This window comes from Zootoca vivipara, chromosome 6, assembly GCF_963506605.1.
Source record: "Zootoca vivipara chromosome 6, rZooViv1.1, whole genome shotgun sequence".
Classification (NCBI taxonomy): Eukaryota; Metazoa; Chordata; class Lepidosauria; order Squamata; family Lacertidae; genus Zootoca; species Zootoca vivipara.
In genome coordinates this window covers 27,430,531-27,455,391 of record NC_083281.1, presented here as the reverse complement: position 1 = coordinate 27,455,391, position 24,861 = coordinate 27,430,531, and the positions used below count along the sequence as shown (strand labels likewise).

Below are 24,861 nucleotides of genomic sequence, written 5' to 3'. Positions count from 1 at the left end.
GTTGGAAATGTAAGGAAAAGGAAGGTACTTTTTATCACATGTGGTGGGAGTGTAAGAAAGTGAAAGGCTTTTGGGATATGATATATAATGAACTTAAGAAAATGTTGAAATATACATTTGCTAAAAACAAGAGGCTTTCATACTAGGAATTACAGGTACTGGAATAAAACAGCAAGATATAAAACTTTTCCAATATGCAGTAACTGCAGCAAGATTATTAATTGCACAGAAATGGAAACAAGAAGAATTACAGACCAAAGAAGAATGCACAGTGAAATTGATGGAGTATTCGGAATTGGATAAGATGACCGGAAGAATCCGAGAACAGCGGGACCAGAAGTTCATCACAGATTGGACTAAATTTACAGACTATTTGAAAGACAGTGGCACTCAATGTACTAGTACTACGTTGGTGGGATTGCAAGAAGCTTTGTAAGTTATAAAAGAGAAAAAGCATTGTAATTTACATTTTAGTGATAAGTTTTTGTAATAATATAAATCAATGATTGATAAGTGAAGTATAGATGTTAGAAATAAATGTTAGAAAATCATTAGAAGGGGTTGATGGAAGTCAAGGCTGTAAAAGCCAAAAGGATAAAATGTGGAAAGTAATGAGTTAAATATGTCTACTGTATGTTAAAAATTAATAAAATATTATATGGCCCCCCAAAAAAAGATTATGGAGAACACCAGGAGCAACAATCTGAGATTCTTCAGTCCCATGGGAAGGTCATATTCACACCACGCATGTTCTCCCAGTAAACACGGTCAAAGCGTTCGCTCTGCGCCACTGTCAGGAGGTTCTTCCAGTCCCCAGAGATCCCTGGAACAACACAAAAGCAAATAGCAACCACAAAGATGTTGACCTGAAATTACTTAGACTTAAATTGGGATGTTTCTTCCTCGTGCTCAGCTGTGAGGCAGGCAACCCCTCAGGTAGCTGATGTTAGGGGAGACAGAACATGCCCCCTGACTGTTTCCCCTGAGCCCCTCCCCAACCATTCCCACCCTCCTGGTTTGGGTTTCCAACAGCACTAATGCAGGCATGTTGGGTACTTGGACCAGCTGGGTGTCTCATCCAGACATGCTTTTTTATTACACCTCACAGAGCTCCATGAACTGTGTTTCTGTTGCTCTGTCTGCCGAATTTCTGCTTGCTTTCCAAATAGATGTGATAGTCACAGAACCTGTCAAATCTAGCATAAACAACCCTTAGGCAACTACTGTGTCTTGATTGCCTGGAGAATCTGCAACCTATTTTCAGGGAGTCCCCAGAATTATCGAGGTCTCCAAATTGTGCAGACACACCCTTGTTCTCCAGACTACCTGTTTCAGAATCATTTCTTATTTTGATCTGGACATCCATGAAATAGATATACTTAGGTGGGATGTTGCACAGTGGCCCATTTTCTAGACCTTCATACTTTGTTAACAGTCAGTTCTGACTCCACACTCTATTGATTGGTTGCTGATTGACTTTTTCTGTGAAGAACCAAACATCCACAGAAATAGAAGAGGTTCTTCACCCCTGGCATGCAGCATTATGGCCTTATTCCTTGGCACTCGAATGTTTTTACCTTTCCTCATGAGTCTTGCTTTTGTATGGTCAAAAATGTTCTCTGGTATTGTGGAAGAGGTGGACATCTTGTTGTCCTTCATCTTCTGGAAGGAGGCGTTTTCCACCACAGACTCAATTTGTTGGCTGTTCAGCTCCTTGCCAAGAAAATGACAGATCTTCTGCACGCTGCCTCGAAGGTCCTGCAGAAAGCAAAAGCAAATGGCTGTGAATCCTCATGTGATGTAGAGAGCTTGCCCTTGATCAAGAGGCACACAGAGGGCATGGATACCAGTATGCAATGTGCATTGGGCAAGATGGATGCCCTGAGGATGTGGAATTTGCTGCTATCACAATGCAGAGGCCACTCTGTCTCCACCTGCCCCTCAGCCAGCACAGGATCCAGGAGGCATCTGAGTCAGCAAGAGGCATTGCATTTGAGGCAGAGAAGCAGATTATTGGCACATCTGCTCCAATCCAGAAGAAAGGAAATTTACTCTGCACATGATATGCAGTATATGTAGGGGTAGCTATGAATTTTGCCCAGCTCAGAATCCTCTTCTAACCAATATTACCAGAATTCTTTAAAAGGGGGGGGGAGCATCATGTGTGAATAATGTCAGAATTGGGGCCCTATCCCGGCAGCAGGTCAACACAGTTAAAATTGGACCTTTACCTGCTGTAGTTCTCCTTCATCTCCACCCACCCCTTCACATGTTCAAACCAGGAACCATAATCAACTGGAAGAGCAAAGAGGAAGCAATGGTGAAGTGTAAGGAGTTATGGTGGGGAAGCAGAGAATGCTATTGTAGATGTAGAGGAAACACCAGTCAGGAACTTGGAAAATATCTGCATTGTCCCTTAAAAACAAAATCAGTAACAGGAGACTTCGACACTACCTTATGTCCAATGCCACCTACTGACTGATCTATGTACTGACATTGTCCACATATGGGGAAAGTAAAGCTTTGAATGAGTCAACAATCTTATGTTTTAATGGGCTTTCTTTTCTTTCTATTTCTGCAACCAGTGAGAATGTCTGCTATCATCAATTTTGATCTATTCTCTTGTTGCTGCCAATCTCACCCAGCTGTTAAGTGCTTTCCTTAAGTTTCACCCTATTCTCATTTTAGTGCCAATCTCCCCCATCTGAAAGGACATTTATTGATTTTCTTTATAAGCAAATGACAAATGTAGGGCTTCCCCACATTTCTGCCCTTCTCTATGTGTCCAACTGGGAATTATAGTTCTCTGATACGACTGTAAAAGGTAAAGGAAAAGGGACCCCTGACCATTAGGTCCAGTCGCGGACGACTCTGGCGTTGTGGCGCTCATCTCGCTTTATTGGCCGAGGGAGCTGGCGTACAGCTTCAGGGTCATGTGACCAGCATGACTAAGGCACTTCTGGCAAACCAGAGCAGCGCACGGAAACACTGTTTACCTTCCCACTGGAGCGGTACCTATTTATCTACTTGCACTTTGTGCTTTCGAACTGCTAGGTTAACAGGAGCTGGGACCGAGCAACGGGAGCTCACCCCATCACAGGGATTTGAACTGCCAACCTTCTGAGCAGCAAGCCCTAGGCTCTGAGGTTTAACCCACAGCGCCACCCGCGTCCCACTGATATGACTGTAGAGTTAGCTAAAAATAAATACTTTCTGGTGGTGGACATCACTGGTGCTGGGTCACAGCAAACAAGAGTGGCTGATCTGCCTCCTTCCATACTTTCCCCACTCAGGTATCTCTCCATAAACTCTTCCACAGTTCCAGGGTCCTTCAATTCTTTAAAGCCTTTGAAGAAGTGGTAGCTTGAAACCATCGTCTCTCTGGGGTTACGCAGAGTATAGACTACCTGTAACAGAGGAAGAGTTATATTGAGGGAGAGCCCCGGCAGCCCAACACTAACATTAGGCAGAGTCTGGCAGCAAACTGAAGGCACGATAAATAAAGCCTGACATGAGAACAGAGGAAGCCTCCAGTGAGGACCTGGGCTGAGCATGCATGTGGACCATGACCAATTCAAGTTCTCCCACAATCAGGAAACTGCTAAGGAGATTTCCGATATTCCTCCCCATTATCTAGTACACAATATGGCATCCTCCTGTAAACAGGCTGTGTACAGTGTTCCTGAATCCCACACATCTGTGTGGCAGAGAGACAGGAGCCAAAGACAAGCTTGATGTGTCCATTGTTCCTCTCTTACCTTGGCCTTGGAGTGGAGGAAGGACTTGGGGAAAAGCTGGAATGGCAGGTGGGTAGACAGGAGTCTGGGGGGAGGATATTTCAAGGCAAGCTGATCATCCAACTCAATCCAGGGTGCCCTTTCCCTCAGTGGTACATTCTGAACCCAGGAGGGGTCCCCATGACTCAAGATTAAGCTCAAGATCTCTGCCATCCAATGGGTGCCTAGGAGGAAATCCACCAGTTAGTCATTGTGCATTAATACTTGGCCCTTGCAAAAGCAATTAGAGGAACATAAGAATTAGAATGGATCTTCATCCTCTGCTAGCTATTCAGCACCCTCCCATGGGGCAAGATTCCCAGAATTCTGGAATGGTATACCATGGTGAAATTGACAACAGCAGTGAAAAAGAAAAACATGGACATTAACTGGCTAACATACAAGGAAATATTAGAAGAAGAAAATAACCAATTGAAAATCAAAAAATACGAAGAACTCAAGCAGGCAGGTGTGAACTGGCATCAATATTACCAGCTAAATGAAATTTTAAGATCAGATAAAATGGATTTGACACAAAGATATTGGATTTAGAAAGAAAACTATTATTAAATAATAAAAAGATCTTATCAAAAACATACAGATTATTACTGGATTGGAACCTTAAGGACGAGGAAGTGAAGGAAGTGATGGTGAAGTGGGTACAAGATTTTGGCTATCCAATCGAGATGGAGAAATGGGGGAAATTATGGGGGAAAGACCTAAAATTCACAATGTGCTATCTGATAAAAGAAAACTTTATGAAAATGACTTACAGATGGTACCTGACCCCATCCGCATTTGCCAAAATAAATAAGAATAACAGCAATAAGTGTTGGAGATGTAAAGAAAACGAAGGAACCTTATTCCACATGTGGTGGAAATGTCCCCAAATTAAAAAAAATTGGGACATGATCTATGAGGAACTTTTTTATATAAAAAAAGCTAAAATGCGCATTCTTAAAGAAACCCGAATCTTTCCTATTAGGCATTCTAACGATAAGCATCCCAAATGAAAATAAATGAGTGTTTCTTTAAGCAACAGCAGCAGCTAGAATGCTAATAGCAAAATACTGGAAAAGTGAGTTCATACCACTTTTTGTATACTGGAATGAAGTGTATACAAAATACAATATTATTTTGCTGAGTGTGGCGCAAATGAGAACAGAAGAATAGCCTTCTGGATGACACCAATGACCCATTGAGTCTGGCATCCTGTTTCTCCCAGAAGCCTGTGGGAGATTGGAGAGCAGAACATGAGCACAAGAGCATTCTCCCCTCCTATAGTTTCATTGGATATCCACAATTTCTAGCACTACAATTAAGCTGTGGTGACCAGAATTGTACCCAGTACACCAAACAGATATGTGTAACAGCATTATGATAGCAGCAGTTTTGTTTTCACCTCCAGTTCAGACCCCATGAGCGTGCATGGGAAATTAAGATGTTTTGCTTCGACGTGCATCACTTTACACTTGTTTACATTAAATTGCTTTCACCATTTTACTGATCATCTATTTTTAGTGTCAGCAAACCTGGCCACTTCACTGCTTGATCATTTATATGTTCTCCTTTCTCAGGACCGTCATTCTTCCTGACGACAGGAGAGCTGTCATTGTGGGAGGGCCACCCAGCTACCACATCACTGAAGGCCTCCTCAACCACTTTCTCTGCCTCCTACACTTTCTAGTTATGCCACCTTGGCCTCAAGGGAAGGAACTTGTTCCCAGAGAGCCAGAATCTCATGGCACTTGTGACATACCCATGACTTCTGGACCATGGGGAGATATTCATACAAATGGCAGAGGGTGCAAAACACTGCAAAATCCCCACACCCCTGCTGGTCTTGATAATTTGCTTTTTTCATTTAGTTACCCATTGACATTCCTGCTTGCTAGATCTGTGACGTTCTTGTGCTGTTCTTAGTCTAGTTTACTGTGGTTCCTTGAATTGTCCTGCTAGGTAGCTTTTCTATTGATTTCCTAGCCCTAGGATTTAGCTCCTGTGTTGTGAGTTTTCACAGAATCTTTATCCTGGTGGACAGTCACCTTGCTGTGCCCTTGTCAATCCATGTTGCTTTAATTCAATCATTAAATTAACTGGGTGCTAATTATGAGGATTTTTGCAAAATGACTGTACCAGAAAGATGGCTTATTCGTCTATATACAATCAAACAGTAGAGATGTTATCCTGACACAGCATCAAAGACAGACTTTGGTAACAAGGTGCCCTGAGCAAGGACAAAATTTCCCCCTCCCCACAAAAAAATACTTTCACAATGATACCTTTAGGTACAGTTGCTTTTTAAATAAATATTCTCAGTAGGTAGCCATATAATTATAGCTGTGATTGTGATTGTGGTTGTGATTGTGGTTGTGATTGTGATTATGCACCCCCTCGACTTGGGACCCTTTGCAAGGGAATCACCCACACCATCCTAAATCTGGCACTGACATGTTCCTAGTGACATGACAGAAGCATGCCATAACATATAAGATTCTCCTGGGAATATTCTCAGTTCAGCTCATGAGCACTATAAATATCTGGGTTCAGATATCCTAGAAAGAAAGAATGATGTGAAAATCTATCTTTTTTTTTCAAGGTTTCCAGACTTCCCCAGGAATTTCAAGGGTTCTTTCGCTTCCTTATGTGAACATCAAACGTGGCTAGGGATGGTGTTATATGTCTATTTTGATTTCTCATTTTTGAAATATTAAATTCAGTTCTCCATATTTTCACGTCAGTTCGTGAATTTTCTTGCACATTTTTACAAAGCATTTCTCCCTAATATAATGCATTGCTATGTTTTTTTCCCACTAAAGTATGCATTTTTTGCACACTTAGTCTAGTATATGCATTTTTGTACACATTACTTAGCTGAAGAAGTGCATTGCAAAATTCAGGGATTGCCTGTGTTTCACTTTGTGTACTTCAGAAATTGAAAAACATGTAACCTTCACATGTGGTGGACCTGTGCACATGCACAGATTTTGGAACCAAGTTTTACAGGAAATCAAGGATATCTTGTGCACACAGGTCTATTCAGATATTCAACTTGTTTGCTGCCCATCTTCCTTTATTTGTAAATTCCTTATAATTTATTTGCTTGTTGCTCCTTGACTAATCATTATCCAAGGATGGAGAACTAACCTGACTTTCCCCCTTGATACCTCGTTTAAGAAGGTCCTATATTTTGCAATACAGTCGTACCTCGGAAATCAAACGGTATCCATTCCGGAAGTCCATTTTTGAAAACCAAGGTGTGGCTTCCAATTGGTTTCCGATTGCACAGGTGTGCCAGAAACAATATAAGCTGCACTGGATATTTGACATCCAAAAAAAGTTCAAAAACTGAAACACTCATTTCCAGTTTTCAATTGTTCGTGAGCCAGAAGGTTTGGCTTCCAGGACATTTGAGATCCAAGGTATGACTGTATATGAAAAACTCATTCATTTTTCATGGGTTTCCAAGGAAAAGCCAAAGTTTAGGACTATGCAGTTACATAGTGGTTGTTCATGACTTATGTCAAAAGCAAACATATGGCTGGCAGATTTAGAGGACACTATGTCCACTAAATCCAAAGTCTATTTACGGTACCTAATTGTAATACTGACCTTACTTGGGGTAAGTGGCGTTCACTATATCATCATCCAACAGTTGGAAGTCATTTTCCACATAGCTGAGTGTTTCCTCTGAGAAAAACTCTGTAGAAAATGGGATCCCCTTGTATTTGAAATAAGGCATTGATGATACTGAAAAACTGAAGATATGAGGGGGGAGAGAGGGGGGAGAGAGAGAGAGAGGGAGATTATGCCACATCTTTAGGGACATTCAGGTAACTACTGTTCTGAGTACATGTCATATCTGTCAAGGGTGGGTCAGATACTGGTCAGCACGAGGAGGCAGAGTCCGTTGCCAGTGAAATTAATGCTTTTTTCAAGGAAACAACAAACAACTAAGCAATACTTCCAGGTCAGTCTTTCCCTTAAAGAGCTGTTGTTGGGTCTGGATGTCTCTTTCTTCCACGCTTTCTAAGGCACCTCTTCTCCCAGATGTTGCCCAAGCAGTCTGCAACTGTCTCTGCGTATTTCTGGTCTCTTCTCTGCCCTCCTCATAATCTTGCATGTTCTTTGAGGGTGGGATACGAGAGAAGCATTTTGCAGCCGGAGAGGGCCATTCCCGTGATTCTTCAGCAGAAAATAGGAAGAGTTTAGGAGGAATTTCTGGGCCATTAATAGGTGTCCAGGTGGTGCCACCAGGTATGGTGGGGGGGGAAATCCAATGAACTTGGTTTGGAGTACACATCATATCAGGCATTCAAATCTCAGTAAGATCTTGGACACAAAATTGTCACACAATAAACTCCAATCACCTTCACTTCCATGAGGAATAGACCCCATTCACCTCCTCTAGATCACTGACACTATGCATTAACTGAAGGGAAATCAGTTACGCAAGAAGGGAGAGCTAACATCACAGCCACACCTGCCTAAATAAAGACACACGCCCCTCCATACACACACATGCATAACTGCTTCTGAGCCTACTCTCACACTGTTTATCTGAAGTGAAAAATAGTCTTTCCTATTCTCTGCTTCTGACAATAGGAGGCCAGGTGAGGCGAACTTTTGTCCGTATATGGAACCCTTGATACTCATTTATTGATTTACAGCATTGCTCAGTAGCTGAAAACATTTCCAGAAGAGTTTTATGTAACAGTGGTAAACCAAGAGCAAAGCAAACAGTCCCCACTCACAGCCTTAAAATCTCAAAAGACAATCCAAAAAGGAAGGGGGAAGAAAACCCATATGTAAAGTTTGATGACCAGATTGCCTGGAATCTGTTTGAGAAGAAGAAAAGTGAAATGAAGCGGGTCTCTTGGCAGAGGCACTGCTCTCCCTTTTCTCTCACAGCTGCAAACAGGTGGAGGATCGCCAATAGCAGACAGTTCAGGGAGGAGAGGAGCAGGGGGAGCAGGTCTCTCAGAAGAGCCAGTGGGTAGACCTGTTGTCCTGTCTTTCTTCCTCTGCTACCCTTATAGAATAGAGTGGTTAATTTAAAACCCATGCATGTTCCAATCCGGAAAAAGAAAGAGGGAATCTGGAAAAGGGACAAGGCAACTGGGGAAGAATTCATCAAGGGGAGAAAATGGAGGTTGAGATGATCTGAAAGAATGTAAGCAAACCTTGAATACAGGAAGGAAACAGGAGCAGTCTTTATTATCCAACAGCGACTAGAGCATCCTGTGGGTCTGGGAAACATACTTACTGTGTGAGGAAACCTTGGAAAGAGTCTGCAGTAATATCAGGAAGCAGGAGGAATGAGGGAAACTTCAGCGGGTATGTTTTTCAGCCAGTAGAAGATCAACAATACAGCATAGCATGCACTTCCTGAAAAGATGAAGTTTCCAATGAACTTTGGATGAAACCACTCCCAACCAGATAGGAGCGTTTCTATTCCAGATCAGGCATGCCTCTGAAAGACACAGGCCATGCTCACTACAGTTGAGTCTGGAGCTTCCTTCTCTTCCTGGCTCACAGAGCAAGACTTAAATATTCAGTCAGGGGGGAAGGTGTATTCTTCCCTCTGCTACCTCCCCAATTCAGAGATGGGGAGGAGGTTCCATCTTGCTGGGAGAGGCACTTGCAAAGGAGCATCTAACAGCCCTCCAGACCAAATCTGCTGCTCACCAGCTGATGTGCGAAGATTCAACTCTGCTCAGATCTGCTTCCCCAATGCATTCCCTGCAGAGGCTTAGGGGTTGGTGAAACAGGCCCCTGCTAGTGGTGCAAAAATCATGTACAGTGGTGCCTCACTAGACGAATTTAATTCGTTCCACGGGTCTATTCTTATAACGAAAAATTTGTCTAGCGAATCCCATAGGAATGCATTGATTTTTTTTTTTAAAAAAAATTGCCCATAGGAACGCATTAATTGAATTTCAATGCATTCCTATGGGAAACCGCGATTCGCTAGACGAATTTTTCGTAAAATGAATTTGTCTAGCGAGGCAACCTCCGCTAGAAAAATCCTTTCTTTAAGCGAAAATTTTGTCTTACGGGGCGTTTGTTAAGCGAGGCACCACTGTACCAGACTATAGAGTGGGTGACATGTCATATACTGTATTTTTCCATGTATTAGATGAGGTTTTTGTCCTCAAAGCTAACGTCAAAAAATGAGGGGACATCCATGTTGCTTCTGCTAGGCTGAGTTTGTCAGCTGTGTTATTGGTGGCTGCGACAAGAGCTGGTGTGGATTTGCTGTCACTCCGACGGCCAGGCAACAACTGAAAGGGAAAAGTTCAACAACTCTGGGGGTAATTTTCTGCCAAAAAAAACTCCACAACTCTGGGCAATCTCCCCCCATTTTCTTAAGTTTGAGTCCCCCAATATAGGGGGTGTCTTATATATGGGGCCGTATTATACACGGAAAAATATGGTATGTGTCAGGTGACATGAAACCACTGTTTCTGTCTGTTCATATGTGAAAGAAACTTACTGTCCTTCTTACACCACAGGATAAAGGCAATTATTTTGGGGGGGAGGGGTGCACGATAAAGCTCCTTGCCAAGGGCACAAGGGATCCTAGTTACGCCTCTGATTCCCTGCGAGGAACATCCTAGCAAAGCAGACCCTTCAGCCTCCCCACCCAACTCCACTCCTGTAACAGGCCTGGGTCACTCTGAAATCCTGGGCTGACTCAGCCTGACTCAGCCCAGATCCCTGGCCCCACCGTCACTGGAATAGGCCTGAATCAGCCTGCAATTCAACTTGTGAAGAACTTTCCACCACTGGCTGCCTCTTCTCTTCTTTTTCTTCTAGTCTTTGCTCTTCCACCTTTTCTTCATGCAGCTTGCCAGCTGAGAATAGCTTTTGCCCCAGTCTGTAGCATGACCACTGTAGTTCATGCATTGGTACCCTTGAGGCTAGATTGCTGTAATGTGCTCTTTGTGAGGCTGCCTGTGGGTCTGGTTCGGAAACTCCAGCTGTTGCAGAATGCTGCAGCCATATTGCTAACTTCTGGTCAAGAACATGTGACACCATTGTTAAAACAGCTGCACTGGCTGCTCATCTGCTACTGAGCCAGGTTCATGGTTCTTGCTTGATTTACAAAGCCCTGAACAACCTGGTCCAAGGTAGGTCAGGGATCACCTGAACCCTTATAGTCCACCACAATCACTGAGATCATCTGCAGGAGCATCTTCAGTTGTTCCCCAAGTTGGTGTGTCTCTGTCTCATTTGACAAGAAGAAACCGACCTTTCGGTGTCATTGACCTTGCCCTGTGGGACACCCTGACAACAGAGATTCAGCGGGAGACATCTGTGCCACTTTTTAAACACCTGCTGAAAACTTATCTGTTGCGCCAGGCCAGTGCAGCCTCAGAAAAAACGGAATACTTTTTAAATCCCCCCCCCCCGCGCCGCCCAAACAAACGCAACACACGCAGGCAAACCGAGAAAAGCAGTTCAGGGGGAAATCACTCAGGCAGGCACACACACACACACACACACGCGAAACTTGAGTTACAGGAGGGAAGTCCCGACACGCTCAGTGTAAGCACACGTGGCTGGCCCGTCGGTACAGCCGAGAGACCAAGGAAGGATCACAGCAAAAAAAAAGCAAGCCTGCGGGACCCACAAGCAGGGAGAGCTGTGCTGCGCCTCTCAGCTGACGAATACCCCAAACGCGCCTCCCAGCTGTAACCCGAAGGCTCCTCCCAAAACTTCCTAGAGCTAGGAAAAGAGAGCAGCACTGCCCGCTGTCCCAAGGCCAGAAAGAACGGCAAACAAAACGGAGAGTACTGACTGCACTTGCCAGTCCTTTCACGGTGCAAACACCTTTTGAAATTAAGCAGTAAAGCCCTAACCACATGCCGGGAGCTAAACCTTAAAGCAGCACCAGGAAAACCAATGCACAACTGTAACCACTGGTTGCCATGCCCGAGAAATATGCAAAGACCATCAAAGGCTGAGTAAATCAAGCATCTGCCCCGAAGCTGCTGCTCATAAACACGATTAAACTGGAGGGGGCATAGCCACCAATTTTAACTACCTTTTAAATTATTAAACCATGAAGCGGCAAGAGAATGAATAGAACAGAAAAACCAAATATTTTAGAATCCCCCAGCAGGAATACCAACCAAGGAAACTGTTGAGTTGTGGGGAAGACTGATGAAGACACAGCTCATAAAACAATCAGCTCTTTATTTCAGCTCTGAGTCCTGGACTGAACAATAGCTTAGCCAGCTGGCTTATATAGTACTCAGTGACTTGCAACTTGGATGTGGGTGGCGCTGTGGGCTAAACCACTGAGCCTAGGGCTTGCAGATCAGAAGGTCGGCGGTTCGAATCCCCACGACGGGTTGAGCTCCCATTGCTCGGTCCCAGCTCCTGCCAACTTAGCAGTTCGAAAGCACATCAAAGCGCAAGTAGATAAATAGGTACTGCTACAGCGGGAAGGTAAACGGCGTTTCCGTGTGCTGCTCTGGTTTGCCAGAAGTGGATTTGTCATGCTGGCCACATGACCTGGAAGCTGTACACCAGCTCCCTTGGCCAGTAAAGTGAGATGAGCACCTCAACCCCAGAGTCGGTCACGACTGGACCTAATGTTCAGAGGTCCCTTGGAGAGTACATCTCCCCCTATGGTCTTTTGCCATTTGTTTTTAATTTCTTTTTGTTTGTTTTTTAACTTGTTCTTAGCTTTCTGTGATTTTACTGTTTGATTTTATGATACAGTGGAATAAGAATATTTTATGAATGAACAAATAAATGTTCATTTACCCAGTCTCTAACCCGTTATATGAATTTATTCATTTTACCCTGCTCTTTAGCATTCAAAGAGGAACTTTTATTAGAGCAGTTCATTCGTTTAAGAAAAGCACACAAATAGGGAAGGGATCTGAGGATATGCCGTTATATTGGACGGAACCAGGCATGTTATCATGGAAGAACAAAATCATCTCATGAAGTTTCGGTGGGCATCCTATCTTGAGCAGTGTGAAGAGTCCTTTTTGGCTGACAAGGTTGAAGGACTTTGTCACGTCTATGAAGGTGATGTTCAAGGGGCATCTCAGTCTCAGCATTTCTCCTGTAGCTGCTGCAATGAGACCTCCGAGCTCTAAAGACACTTTGTGATTTTGTTGGGAAAATAAAGAGCAACTGTACCATTCCTGATCGGTTATCTGTTTATTTAGCAGAAAATAACCAAACCATATGATATGTAAGAATGTGGAGAACAACAAGAGCAACAATCTGGGATTCTTCATTCCCAAGGGAAGGTCATATTCACACCGCGCATGTTCTCCCAGTAAACACGGTCAAAGCGTTCACTCTGTGCCACTGTCAGGAAGTTCTTCCAGTCTCCAGAGATCCCTGGAACAACACAAAAGCAAGTGGCAACCACAAAGATGTTGACCTGAAATTACTTCAACTTAAATTGGGACGTTTCTTCCTCGTGCTCAGCTGTGAGGCAGGCCAACCCCAAGGTAGCTGATGTTAGGGGAGACAGAACATGCCCCCTGACTGTTTCCCCATAGTCCCTCCCCAACCATTCCCACCCTCCTGATTTGGGTTTCCAACAGCACTAATGCAGGCATGTTGGGTACCTGAACCAGCTGGGTGTCTCATCCAGACATGCTTTCTTATTACACCTCACAGAGCTCCATGAACTGTGTGTCTGTTGCTCTGCCTGCTGAATTTCTGCTTGCTTTCCAAATAGACGTGAAAGGCACAGAACCTGTCAAATCTAGCATAAACAACCCTGAGGCAACTACTGTGTCTTGATGGCCTGGAGAATCTGCAACCTATTTTCAGGGAGTCCCCAGAATTATTGAGGTCTCCAAACTGTGCAGACACACCCTTGTTCTCCAGACTACCTGTTTCAGAATCATTTCTTATTTTGATCTGGACACCCATGAAATAGATAGACTTAGATGGGATGTTGCACAGAGAGGAAGATATACAATCCTGCAAGCGGTGCCCACTTTCTGGACCTGCAAACTGTGTTCACAGTCAGATCTGACTCCACACTCTATTGACTGGTTGCTGATAGACTTTTTCTGTGTGGTATCAAACATCCACAGAAATAGAAGAGGTTCTTCACCCCTGGCAATGCAGCATTATGGCTTTATTCCTTGGCACTCGAATGTTATTACCTTTCCTCAAGAGCGTTGCTTTTGTATGGTCAAAAATGTTCTCTGGTGTTAAGGAAAAGTTGGACATCTTGTTGTCCTTCATCTTGTGGAAAGAGGCGTTTTCCACCACAGACTTAATTTGTTGGCTGTTCAGCTCCTTGCCAAGAAAATGACAGATCTTCTGCACGCTGCCTCGAAGGTCCTGCAGAAAGCAAAAGCAAATGGCTGTGAATGCTCCCATGATGTAGACTAGAGAGCTTGCCCTTGATCAAGAGGCACGCAGAGGGCATGAGTACCAGTATGCAATGTGCAATTTTTGGCACATCTGCTCTAGAAGAAACGAAAAGTACTCTGCACATGATATGCAGTGTATGTAGAGGTAAAACAACATCAAACCTTGGGTTATGTAAAAAATATACTCAATAAACACACAAGACGTAACTGGCTGCACTCTTGCAAAAAAAAAGTATACTATTACTGTATCACAGGGGTCCCCAAACTAAGGCCCGGGGGCCGGATGCGGCCCAATCGCCTTCTAAATCCGGCCCACGGATGGTCCAGAAATCAGCATGTTTTTACATGAGTAGAATGTGCCCTTTTATTTAAAATATGGGTTATTTGTGGGGCCTGTCTGGTGTATTTACATGAGTAGAATGTGTGCTTTTATTTAAAAATGCGGTTATTTGTGGGGCATAGGAATTTGTTCATTTTTTTTTCCAAAATATAGTCCGGCCCCCCACAAGGTGTGAGGGACAGTGGACTGGCCCCCTGCTGAAAAAGTTTGCTGACCCCTGCTGTATCATATAAATTCCAACAGAAATGAGTCATAATATTCAATGAAACAAGCAGAAGACCCGGTGGATCAGTTCATACCGTAATCTGTTCATGGATCAGGTCTAGACACTGGTACGTGTCTGTTCCACCTGCGTCAGTTCATAAAGTCCCAGCAATAACAAGTAGTTTCAGTTCCACAGAATCCTATTCCGAATGAGTCATAAAATTCAATGAAACAAGCAGAAGACCCAGTGGATCAGTTCATACTTTAATATGGTGGTTGTGAGAAATCGGAATGAAGGTAGATTTTCGTTTAAAAGGTTCTGATGTCCAAGGAGTGTTGCCAAAAAAATCTCTAATTTGATCTGACGAATAAGTTTAAATAAATCTATTCTGGTTTGAAATGTGGAGTACTTGGAAGTGGGAACAAAACCTAGACCCAGGCACGGTGCTAGGGCTTTTTGCGCCCTAAGCAAAACACTTTCTGGCGCCCCCCGGGCCGAAGCGCGCCAACGCGGGGGCGGTTTTGCCAGCTGCCTCCCCCTTGGCTTGTTGAAGGCAGCCAGCGGAAACGACCCCACACCAGTGCGCTTCGCCCTGTCACCCGGAGCCGAAGCGGGCCAATGCGGGGACGTTTTCGCTGGCTGCCGTCCCCAAGCCAAGGGGAAGGCACCCGGCAAAACTGCACGCTGCTGATGCCCCTGCGTCCCCTCCATTGGTGGGAGGAGCGCGGGTCAAGGGGGGAGCTCGGCACCCTCCCGCCTGTGGAGGGGACGCTTTGAGCTCCTCAGCAGCGGCGGCTGCAGCGAGCAGGCGGCGGCGGCTGCAGCGAGCAGGCGGCGGCGGCAGCAGCAGCGCCCATAGCTGAAGGCTTCAGCTGCGGGCGCTTGCCGCCACTACCTCCGCTGCTCGCTCGCTGCGCCCGCCGCCGCTGGGGAGCTCTCGGCGTCCCCTCCATAGGCGGGAGGGCGCTGAGCTCTCCTTTTGGCTCGCACTCCTCCCGCCTGTGGAGGGGACGCTGTGAGCTCCTCGGGGAGTGAGCGGGCAGGCGGCGGCAGCGTGGGGGTATTGCGGAGCAGGCTATGGACGCACCGGGCCTGCCTAGACCTAAATTTAATACTCAAGATTCCTCTGGTGTTAATGTCCTGTCAGATAAATTAAACACTAAAGTGGCATTTTGATGTTCAGGGATTATTTCCTCCAGTAGGGGCGTCTGGTGCACCGTGTGGGGGAAAAACTGGTACGACTGACCAAATCTAAGCCTAAATTCCCTGTCTTCATCCAAACCATTGGCACTAGATAGGCTAGAGAGCTCATAATCAGTAGGAGTGGTCAAAAGCGAAGATGCATCTGATCTGTTAGACTGCCTGTGAACTAGTCCTGAATAATTCAGCCATAAATAAACTTTACCTGTGGAATAATCATTGCAATCTCTGCTCAACTTATTTTTCTTAAAATGGGCTAATTCGTTGGAAAATTTATTAACATCCTGATCATCCAGCTTGTGAGTGAGTTTGTCAAAATCCTCATTTCTGTTGAAATTTATATGATACAGTAATAGTATACTTTATTTTGCAAGAGTGCAGCCGGTTACGTCTCGTGTGTTTATTGTGTATGTAGAGGTAGCAACAAATTTTGCACATGCTCAGAATCCTCTTCTAGCCAATATTACCAGCAGTGGCAAACGGTGCCGCTTGGCTGCCTGGGGCGGCAAATGCGGAGGCACCCCCTGGGGGCGGGGCATCACACCGCAGCACGCATGCATCCTGACGTGTGTCAGGACAAACGGTGAATGCGCAGTCCATCCAGGCTGGCGCTGCTGCTCCCGCAGCAACCTTACAATCCGGCAAGCAAGCGGCAACTCGTAAGGCTGCCGCACGCGAACAGCACACATAAGTCTGCCCCGTCCGTGCTGCTCTGCTCGGCCATTGCGCTTTGCTCCCTGCTCGGGCGGAGGAGGCGAGGGGCGGGCCAGGGAGGGGTGTCAGCGGCTCCCATTGACATCCCTCTCTGGCCCGCCCCTCGCCTCCGCCCGAGCAGGAAGAAGTAAAGCGCGCTCCTGAGTGGATTGCTGGTGCAACATCGTGGCCTCTCTGTGATGGCGGTCGTGCTGCAAAAGCGGCACAGCCGTCATCAGTGGAGGTGGGGTCAAAGTGGAGCCCCCCCCTCCCGAGTGGAGCCTGGGGTGCCCCGCCCCTATCACCCCTCCCTTGCTAAGCCCCTGATTACCAGAATCATTTTTTTCCCTTAAGACAGCTTCATGTGTGAATAATGTTAAAATTGGACCTTTACCTGCTGTAGTTCTTCATAGGTGTTGAAAAAGATGTTGGCTCTTTCCTTCATCTCCACCCAGCCTTTCACATGGTCAAACCAGGAACCGTAACCCACTGGAAGAGCAATAGTGAAATGTAAGGAGTCATAGTGGGGAAGTAGAGAATGCTGTTGTAGACGTAAACACCATTGAGGAACCTAGAAAATAACTGCATTGTCCCTTAAAAACAAAATCAGTAACAGGAGACTTCAACACTACCTTATGTCCAATGCCACCTACTGACTGCTCTGTGTACTGACATTTTCTACATACCAGAGAAGTAAAGCTTTGAATGAGTCAACAATCTTACACTTTAATGGGTTTTCTCCATTGAGGTTTCTTTTTGTTTCTGCCACCAGTGAGAATGTCTGCTATCATCAATTTTGATCTACAGGTATTCTCTTGTTGGTGCCAATCTCACACTGATATTAAGGGTTTTCCTTAAGTTTCACTCTATTCTTATTTTAGTGCCAATCTCACCCATCTGAAAGGACACCTATTGATTTTCTTTAAAAGCAAATGACAAATGTAGGACTTCTCCACATTTCTCTCCTTCTCCATGTATCCAACTGGGAATTATAGTTCTCTGATAGGACTGTAGGGTTAGCTAAAAATAAAAACTTTCTGGTGGTGGACATCACTGGTGCTGGGTCACAGCAAACAAGAGTGGCTGATCTGCCTCCTTCCATACCTTCCCCACTCAGGAAACTCTCCATGAACTCTTCCACAGTTCCAGGGTCCTTCAATTCTTTAAAGCCTTTGATGAAGTGGTAGTTTGAACACATCGCATCTCTAGGGTTACGCAGAGTATAGACTACCTGTAACAGAGGCAGGGCCACATTTAGGGAGAGGCCAGGCAGCCCAACCCTAACATTAGGCAGGGTGTGGCAGCAAACGGAAGGCACGATAAATAAAGCCTGACATGAGAACAGAGGAAGCCTGCAGTCAGGACCTGGGCTGACCATGCATGTGGACCATGACCAATTCATGTTCTCCCACAATCAGGAAACTGCTAAGGAGATTTCTGATATTCCTCCCTATCCTCTCCTAGAAAATATGGTATCCTCCTGTAAATGAGCTGTGTCAAGTGTTTGTGCTCCAGTATTCCACACATCTGTGTGGCAGAAAGGCGGGAGCCAAAGGCAGGCTTGATATGTTCATTGTTCTTCTCTTACCTTGGCCTTGGAGTTTAGGAAGGACCTGGGGAAAAGCTGGAATGGCAGGTGAGTAGTCAGGATCCTAGGGGAAGGATTTTTCAAGGCAATCTGCAAATGATCGGCAAACTCAATGCAGGGTGCCCTTTCCGTCAGTGGTACGTTCTGAACCCATGAAGGGTCCCCGTGGCTCCGGATTAAGCTCAAGATCTCCGACATCCAATGCGTACCTAGGAGGAAGTCCACCAGTCAGAGGCTTCTTCTATTAAAAAACCACTTGTACATTAATGTCTGGCCCTTGCTAAATCAAATAGAGAAACTTAAACAATCGAATGGATCTTTGTCCCCTGCTAGCTATTCAGCATCCTCCTATGGGGCAAGATTCCCCAAATCATGAATGGTATACCGTTGTGAAGTTGACTGTATTATTTAGCTGAGCGTTGCCCAAATGAGAACAGAAAGATAGTCTGCTTGATCAGGCCAATGGCCTATCCTGTCCAGCTCCCTGTTTCTCCCAGAAGCCTGTGGGAAACCGGAGAGCACAACATGAGCACAAGAGCATTCTCCTCTCCTGTGGTTACCAGACAGTCGTATTTGGTAGCGTTACTGCCTCAACTGTGGAGGCAGAGCACAGCCATCATGGCTAGTAGCAACTGACAGCCTTCTCCATGAATTTGTCTCCTCCTCTTATTTGCTACATCATGCATCACTTTACACTTGTTTACATTGACTTGCCTTTGAAATTTTGCTGACCATCTATTTTTAGTGTCACCAAACTTGGCCACCTCACTGCTCACTGGTAACTGCCCTTTCATTTATGAACAAGTTAAAAAGTGCAGGTCCCAATACCAACTCCCAAGAAATGTGTCCTTTCAAAGGGAATGCCTCCCTCTTCTTCAAAGTGATGTTCTCCTTTCTCAGGACCTCCGTTCTTCCTGACAACAGGAAAGCTGTCATTGTGGGAGGGCCACCCAGCTACCACATCACTGAAGGCCTCCTCAACCACTTTCTCTGCCTCCTACACTTTCTAGTTCTGCCACCTTGGCCTCAAGGGAAGGAACTTGTTCCCAGAGAGCCAGAATCTTGTGGGAATCTTGTGGGAATCTGTGTATGACTTCTGCACCATGGGGAAATATTCATACAAATGGCAGAGGGTGGAAAACAATGCAAAAACCCCACATCCCTGCTGGTCTTGATAATTTGCTTCTTTTAATTTAGTTACCCATTGACTTTCCTGCTTGCTAGATTTCTGCTTTTCTTGTGCTGTTCTTACTGTGGTTCCTTGAATTGTCCTGCTAGGTAGCTTTTCTATTGACTTCCTAGCCCTAGGATTTAGCTCCTGTGTTGTGGGTTTTCCCAGGATTTTTATCCTGGTGGAATGTCACCTGACTGTGTCCTTGTCAATCCATGTTGCTTTAATTCAATCATTAAATTAACTGGGTGTTAAATTATGAGGACTATACCAGACAGATGGCATATTTGTCTATATACAATCAGGCTATCCTGACACAGCATCAGAGACAGACTTTGGTAATATGGTGCCCTGAGCAAAGACAAAAAAAATTCCCACTCCCCCAAAAACTATTTTCACAATAATACCTTTAGGTACAGTTGCTTTTTAAAATAAATCTTCTAACTAGGTAACCATATAAATATAGGTTTCATTTTGATTACAAAGATGATTATGATTATACATCCCCTCAGCTTGGCACCGTTTGCAAGGGAATCACCCACCATCCTAAATCCGGCACTGACAGCGTTCCTAGTGACATGACAGAAGCATGTCATAACACAGGGGTCAGCAAACTTTTTCAACAGGGGGCCAGTCCACTGTCCCTCAGACCTTGTGGGGGGCCGGACTATATTTTGGACACATTCTACTCATGTAAAAACACCAGGCAGGCCCCACAAATAACCCAGAGATGCATTTTAAATAAAAGGACACATTCTACCCATGTAAGAACATGCTGATTTCCGGACCGTCCGTGGGCCAGATTTAGAAGGCAATTGGGTCTCATCCGTCCCCCGGGCCTTAGTTTGGAGACCCCTGCCATAACGTGTAAGATTCTCCTGGGAATATTCTTAGTTCAGCTCATGAGCGCTGTAAATATCTCGGTTCATATATCCGAGAAAGAAAGAATTATTTGAAAATCTCTCTTATTTTTTTCAAGGTTTCCTGACTTCCCCAGAAATTTCAAGTGTTCTTTCACTTCCTTCTGTGAACATCAAACGTGGCTAGGTTTGGTGTAAAACGTCTATTTTGATTTCTCATTTCTGCAATCTTAAATTTAGTTCTCCAGATTTCCACATCAGTTTGTGAATTTTCTTGCACATTTCTACAAAGAATTTCCCTTCCTATAATGCATTTTTATTTATTTTTCCCTCCTAAAGTACACATTACTTGGCTTAAGAAGCACAGTGAAAATTCAGAGATTTTTCTGTGTTTCACTTTGTGTGCTTCAAAAAGTGAAAAATATGTAACTTTCACATGTGGTGGACAGGTCTATTTAGATATTCAACTTGTTTGCTGTCCACCTTCCTTTATTTGTAAACTTCTTATAATTTATTTGTTTATTTCTCCTTGTCTGACCTTTACCCATTTTTGGAGAACTAACCTGACTTTTCCCCTTGATACCTGGTTTAAGAAGGTCTTATATATTGCAATATCTGAAAAACTAAACTCATTCATTTTTCATGGGTTTCCAGGGATTAAGGCGAAGCTTAGGACTATGCAGCTTTGCTGTTCATGACTTATGTCAAAAGCAAACTTATACCTGGCAGGTTTAGTAGATACTTTAAGTCTAAATCCAAAGTCTATTTACCTAATTGCAATACTGACCTGACTTGGGGTAAGTGACGTTCACTATATCATCATCCAACAGTTGAAAGTCATTTTCCAAATAGCTGAGTGTTTCCACTGAGTAAAACTGTGGAGCAAAAATGATCCCCTTGTATTTGAAAGGAGCCATTGATGACACTGAAAAACTGAATATGAGAGAGGGGGGGAGAGGGGCGAGAGGGAGGGAGAGAGAAAGAGAGATTATGCCACATCTTTAGGGACATTCAGGTAGCTACTGTTCTAGAGAATAGCTGGGGAGCAGGAGGAAGTGGAGAGTTCAGGAGGTGGTGATGGGCCACCAGTAGATGCTCAAGTGGTACCACCAGGTGTGGTGGGGAAAAATCCAAAGAACTCACTTCTGAGTACACATTATATCTGTAAGGGCTGGGTCAGATACTGGTCAGCACAAAGAGGCAGAGTCCGTTGTCAGTGAAATCAATGCTTTATTCAAGGAAATGGCAAACTCCTCAGCAATACTTCCAGGTCAGTCTTTCCCCTATAGAGCTGTTGTTGGGTCTGAATGTCCCTTTCTTCCACACTTTCTAAGGCTCCTCCTCTCCCAGATGTTACCCAAGCAGTCTCCAACTTTCTCTGCATATCTCGTGTCTCTTCTCTGCCCTCCTCATGATCTTGCATGTTCTTTGAGACCGGGATACAGGAGGAGCTTCTTGCAGCCAGAGGGGGCCATTCTCGTGATTCTTCATCAGCTTCTTGCCCCCCCCCAACTTCTCTGCTTCAGTCTGAACTGCTCACTGTCACCACTTTCCCCTGCTCACTAAACCTTCTCACCATCCTTCTTCTCCCAATCCTCTCCCTCTGACCTCTCATCAGTGTCCCACCACCAAAATCCTGACTCTGAGCCTTCCTCAACTGGTGCCTCATACCACACTTCATCCAGACAGATCCTGACAATAGCAGGCTTTCAAATCCCAATAAGATCATGGGCACATGTTTTCACACCATCAACTCAAATCACTTCCATTAGGAAACAGGTCCCAAAGACATCCTCTGGATCATTGCCACTATGCCTCAACTGAATGAAAATTACGCAAGAAGGGCGTGCTACACCACAGCCACACCTGCCTAAAAAAAGACACCCATCCCTCCGTACACACACATGCATTCTGCTGTGAGGAGACCCAGAGCTTACAGGGTTAATAGCTCATGGAAATGACGTCCTGTCACTGGGGTGTGTTCACTGTGTATGTGAACTGTGTTTTTCACTTACACTACCTTACACTGTTTACATGTAGTGCAGAAGAGTCTTTCCTATTCCCTGCTTCTGACAATAGGAGGCCAGGTGAGGCGAACTTTTGCCTGCATATGGAACCCTTGACACTCGTGTATTGATTTAAAGCATTTCACTTGCTCAGTGGCTGAAAAGATTTCCAGAACAGCTTTACGTAACAGCGATAAACCAAGAGCAAAGCAAACAGTCCCCACTTAAAATCTCGAAAGACAATCCAAAAGGGAAGGGGGAAGAAAACCCATTTGCAAAGCTTCAAACGTCTGGAACTGATGACCAGATTGCATGGAATCTATCTGGGAAGAAGAAAAGTGAAATGAAGCGGGTCTCTCAGCAGGAGCACTGCTCTCCCTTCTCTCTCACAGCTGCAAACAGGTGGAGGACTGCCGATAGCAGACAGTTCAGGGAGGAGAGGAGCAGGGGGAGCAGGTCTCTCAGAAGAGCCAGTGGGTAGACCTGTTGTCCCGTCTTTCATCTGCCACATTTATATAATACAGCAGTTTATTTAAAATCCATGCATGTTCCAATCTGGAAAAAGAAAGAGGGAATCTGGAAAAGGGCGAAGGCAATTAGGGAAGAATTCTTCAAGGGGAGAAAAAGGAAGTTGAGATAATATGAAAGAACATAAGCAAACCTTGAAAACAGGAACGAAACAGGAGCGGTCTTTATAATTCAGCAGCTACTGGAGCATCCTGTGGGTCAGGGAAGGATATTTACTGGGCGAAGAAACCTTGCAATGAGTCTGCGGTAATATCAGGAAGCAGGAGGAGTCAGGGAAACTTCAGCAGCTGTATTTTTCTGTCAGCAGAAGATCAACAACTCAGCATAGCGTGCACTTCCTACATTGATAAGATGAAGGTTCCAATGAACTTTGGATGAAACCACTCCCAACCAGAGAGGGGTGTTTCTATTCCAGAAGAAGAAACACAATCTTGCAAAATAAAGTATACTATTACTGTATCATATAAATTTCAACAGAAATGAGTCATAGAATTCAAAGGAACAAGCAGACGACCCAGTGGATCAGTTCATACTCTAATCAGTTCATGGATCAGGTCTAGACATTGGTACGTGTCTGTTCCACCAGCAGAAAGTTAAAACCCAAATTAAACAATGCTTAGGTGTTATGCTTGTGAAATTAATACAAACTCATGGACAACCGTATTCAATTTTCAGATCCAAAGTAATAGCAATCCACAGATACAGTGGTACCTCGGGTTACAAACGCTTCGTGTTACAAACGCTTCAGGTTACAGACTCTGCTAACCCAGAAATAGTACCTCGGGTTAAGAACTTTGCTTCGGGATGAGAACAGAAATCGTGCTCTGGCGGCGCGGCGGCAGCAGGAGGCCCCATTAGCTAAAGTGGTACCTCAGGTTAAGAACGGTTTCAGGTTAAGAACGGACCTCCAGAACGAATTAAGTTCTTAACCAGAGGTACCACTGTACATAAATTATTCCTTAAAGAGACCCCAACACCCCAAAGAAGTAAACAAACTTAATCCATACTTAGGTGTTTCTGTTGAAATTTATATGATACTTTGTTTAATTTGGGTTTTAACTTTCTGCTGGGCTACAAGGGTCACTTTAAGAAAGAGATTTTGTATCTGTGGATTGCCAACACTTGTAATTGAAATCAATATTGTGGTTTGTCCATATAACCTCACATTGTAACAGTTGATGTTTATCGCAGCTACTACTATGACACAGAACTGCTATCTTGTTACATCCCTTTTGGTATGTACGGTTGTTTATGGTGTTTATATTATTCTTTTTGTTAATAAGTGTGTGACATCACAACATTGCATTTATTTGCATCACCCAGAACCTGTACTACTGAAGAAGAACAGGACGGCGAAACAAGGTTTATATTCTAGAAATTCTTGTATTCGAAATAGGATTCTGTGGAACTGGAACTAATTGTTATTGCTGGGACTTTATGAACTGATGCAGGTGTAACAGACACGTACCAGTGTCTAGACCTGATCTACCGTATGAACAGATTACAGTATGAACTGATCCACTGGGTCTTCTGCTTGTTTCATTGAATATTATGACTCATTTCTGTTGAAATTTATATGATACAGTAATAGTATACTTTATTTTGCAAGAGTGCAGCCGGTTACATCTCGTGTGCTTATTGAGTATATTTTTATGTAACCCAAGGTTTGATGTTGTTCTATTCCAGACCAGGCATGCCTCTGAAAGACACAGGCCATGCTCACTACAGTTGAGTCTGGAGCTTTCCTTTTTTCCTGGCTCACAGAGCAAGACTTGAACATTGAGTCTGGGGGGGATGTGTGTCCCCCCCACCTCCCCAATTCAGAGATGGGGAGGAGGTTCCATCTTCTTGCTGGGAGAGGCACTTTCAAAGGAGCATCTAACAGCCCTCCAGACCAAATCCGCTGTTCACCAGCTGTTGTGCGAAGATTCAGCTCTGCTCAGATCTGCTTCCCCAGCGCCTTTGCTGCAGAAACCTAGGGGCTGATGAAACTGGTTCCTGCCAGTGGTGCAAAAATTATGTACCAGACTATGGAGTGGATGACATATATGTGTCAGGTGACATGAAACCACTGTTTCTGTCTGTTCATATGTGAAAGAAGCTTACTGTCCTTCTTACACCACAGGATAA

The 24,861-nt window shown here is 44.5% G+C and overlaps 3 protein-coding genes across 3 annotated transcripts in view; all 3 read right to left on the bottom strand.

Moving 5' to 3' along the window:
• The window catches only part of LOC118086722 (sulfotransferase 2B1-like), a 32,187-nt gene extending 21,046 nt beyond the window's left edge, over positions 1–11,141 (bottom strand). Inside the window, exon 1 of the mRNA XM_060275680.1 lies at positions 9,043–11,141. The gene's annotated coding sequence lies outside the window, so the exon portion shown is untranslated. The remainder of the gene's footprint in view (positions 1–9,042) is intronic.
• Positions 714–7,518, bottom strand: LOC118086721 (sulfotransferase 2B1-like). The gene is made up of 7 exons (XM_060276443.1): positions 7,394–7,518; positions 3,759–3,822; positions 3,281–3,407; positions 2,232–2,295; positions 1,848–1,968; positions 1,578–1,758; positions 714–823 (listed from the first exon to the last, which is right to left on the bottom strand). The coding sequence occupies exons 1-7, from the start codon at positions 7,516–7,518 to the stop codon at positions 714–716; spliced, it is 792 nt and encodes a 263-aa protein (XP_060132426.1).
• A 1,793-nt stretch (positions 11,142–12,934) lies between the features above and the next one.
• Positions 12,935–23,058, bottom strand: LOC118086720 (sulfotransferase 2B1). The gene is made up of 7 exons (XM_035118708.2): positions 22,865–23,058; positions 20,985–21,130; positions 18,167–18,375; positions 17,683–17,809; positions 16,973–17,067; positions 13,928–14,108; positions 12,935–13,145 (listed from the first exon to the last, which is right to left on the bottom strand). The coding sequence occupies exons 2-7, from the start codon at positions 21,112–21,114 to the stop codon at positions 13,036–13,038; spliced, it is 852 nt and encodes a 283-aa protein (XP_034974599.1). The 5' UTR covers positions 21,115–21,130; positions 22,865–23,058; the 3' UTR covers positions 12,935–13,035.
• Positions 23,059–24,861: the final 1,803 nt, after the last annotated feature.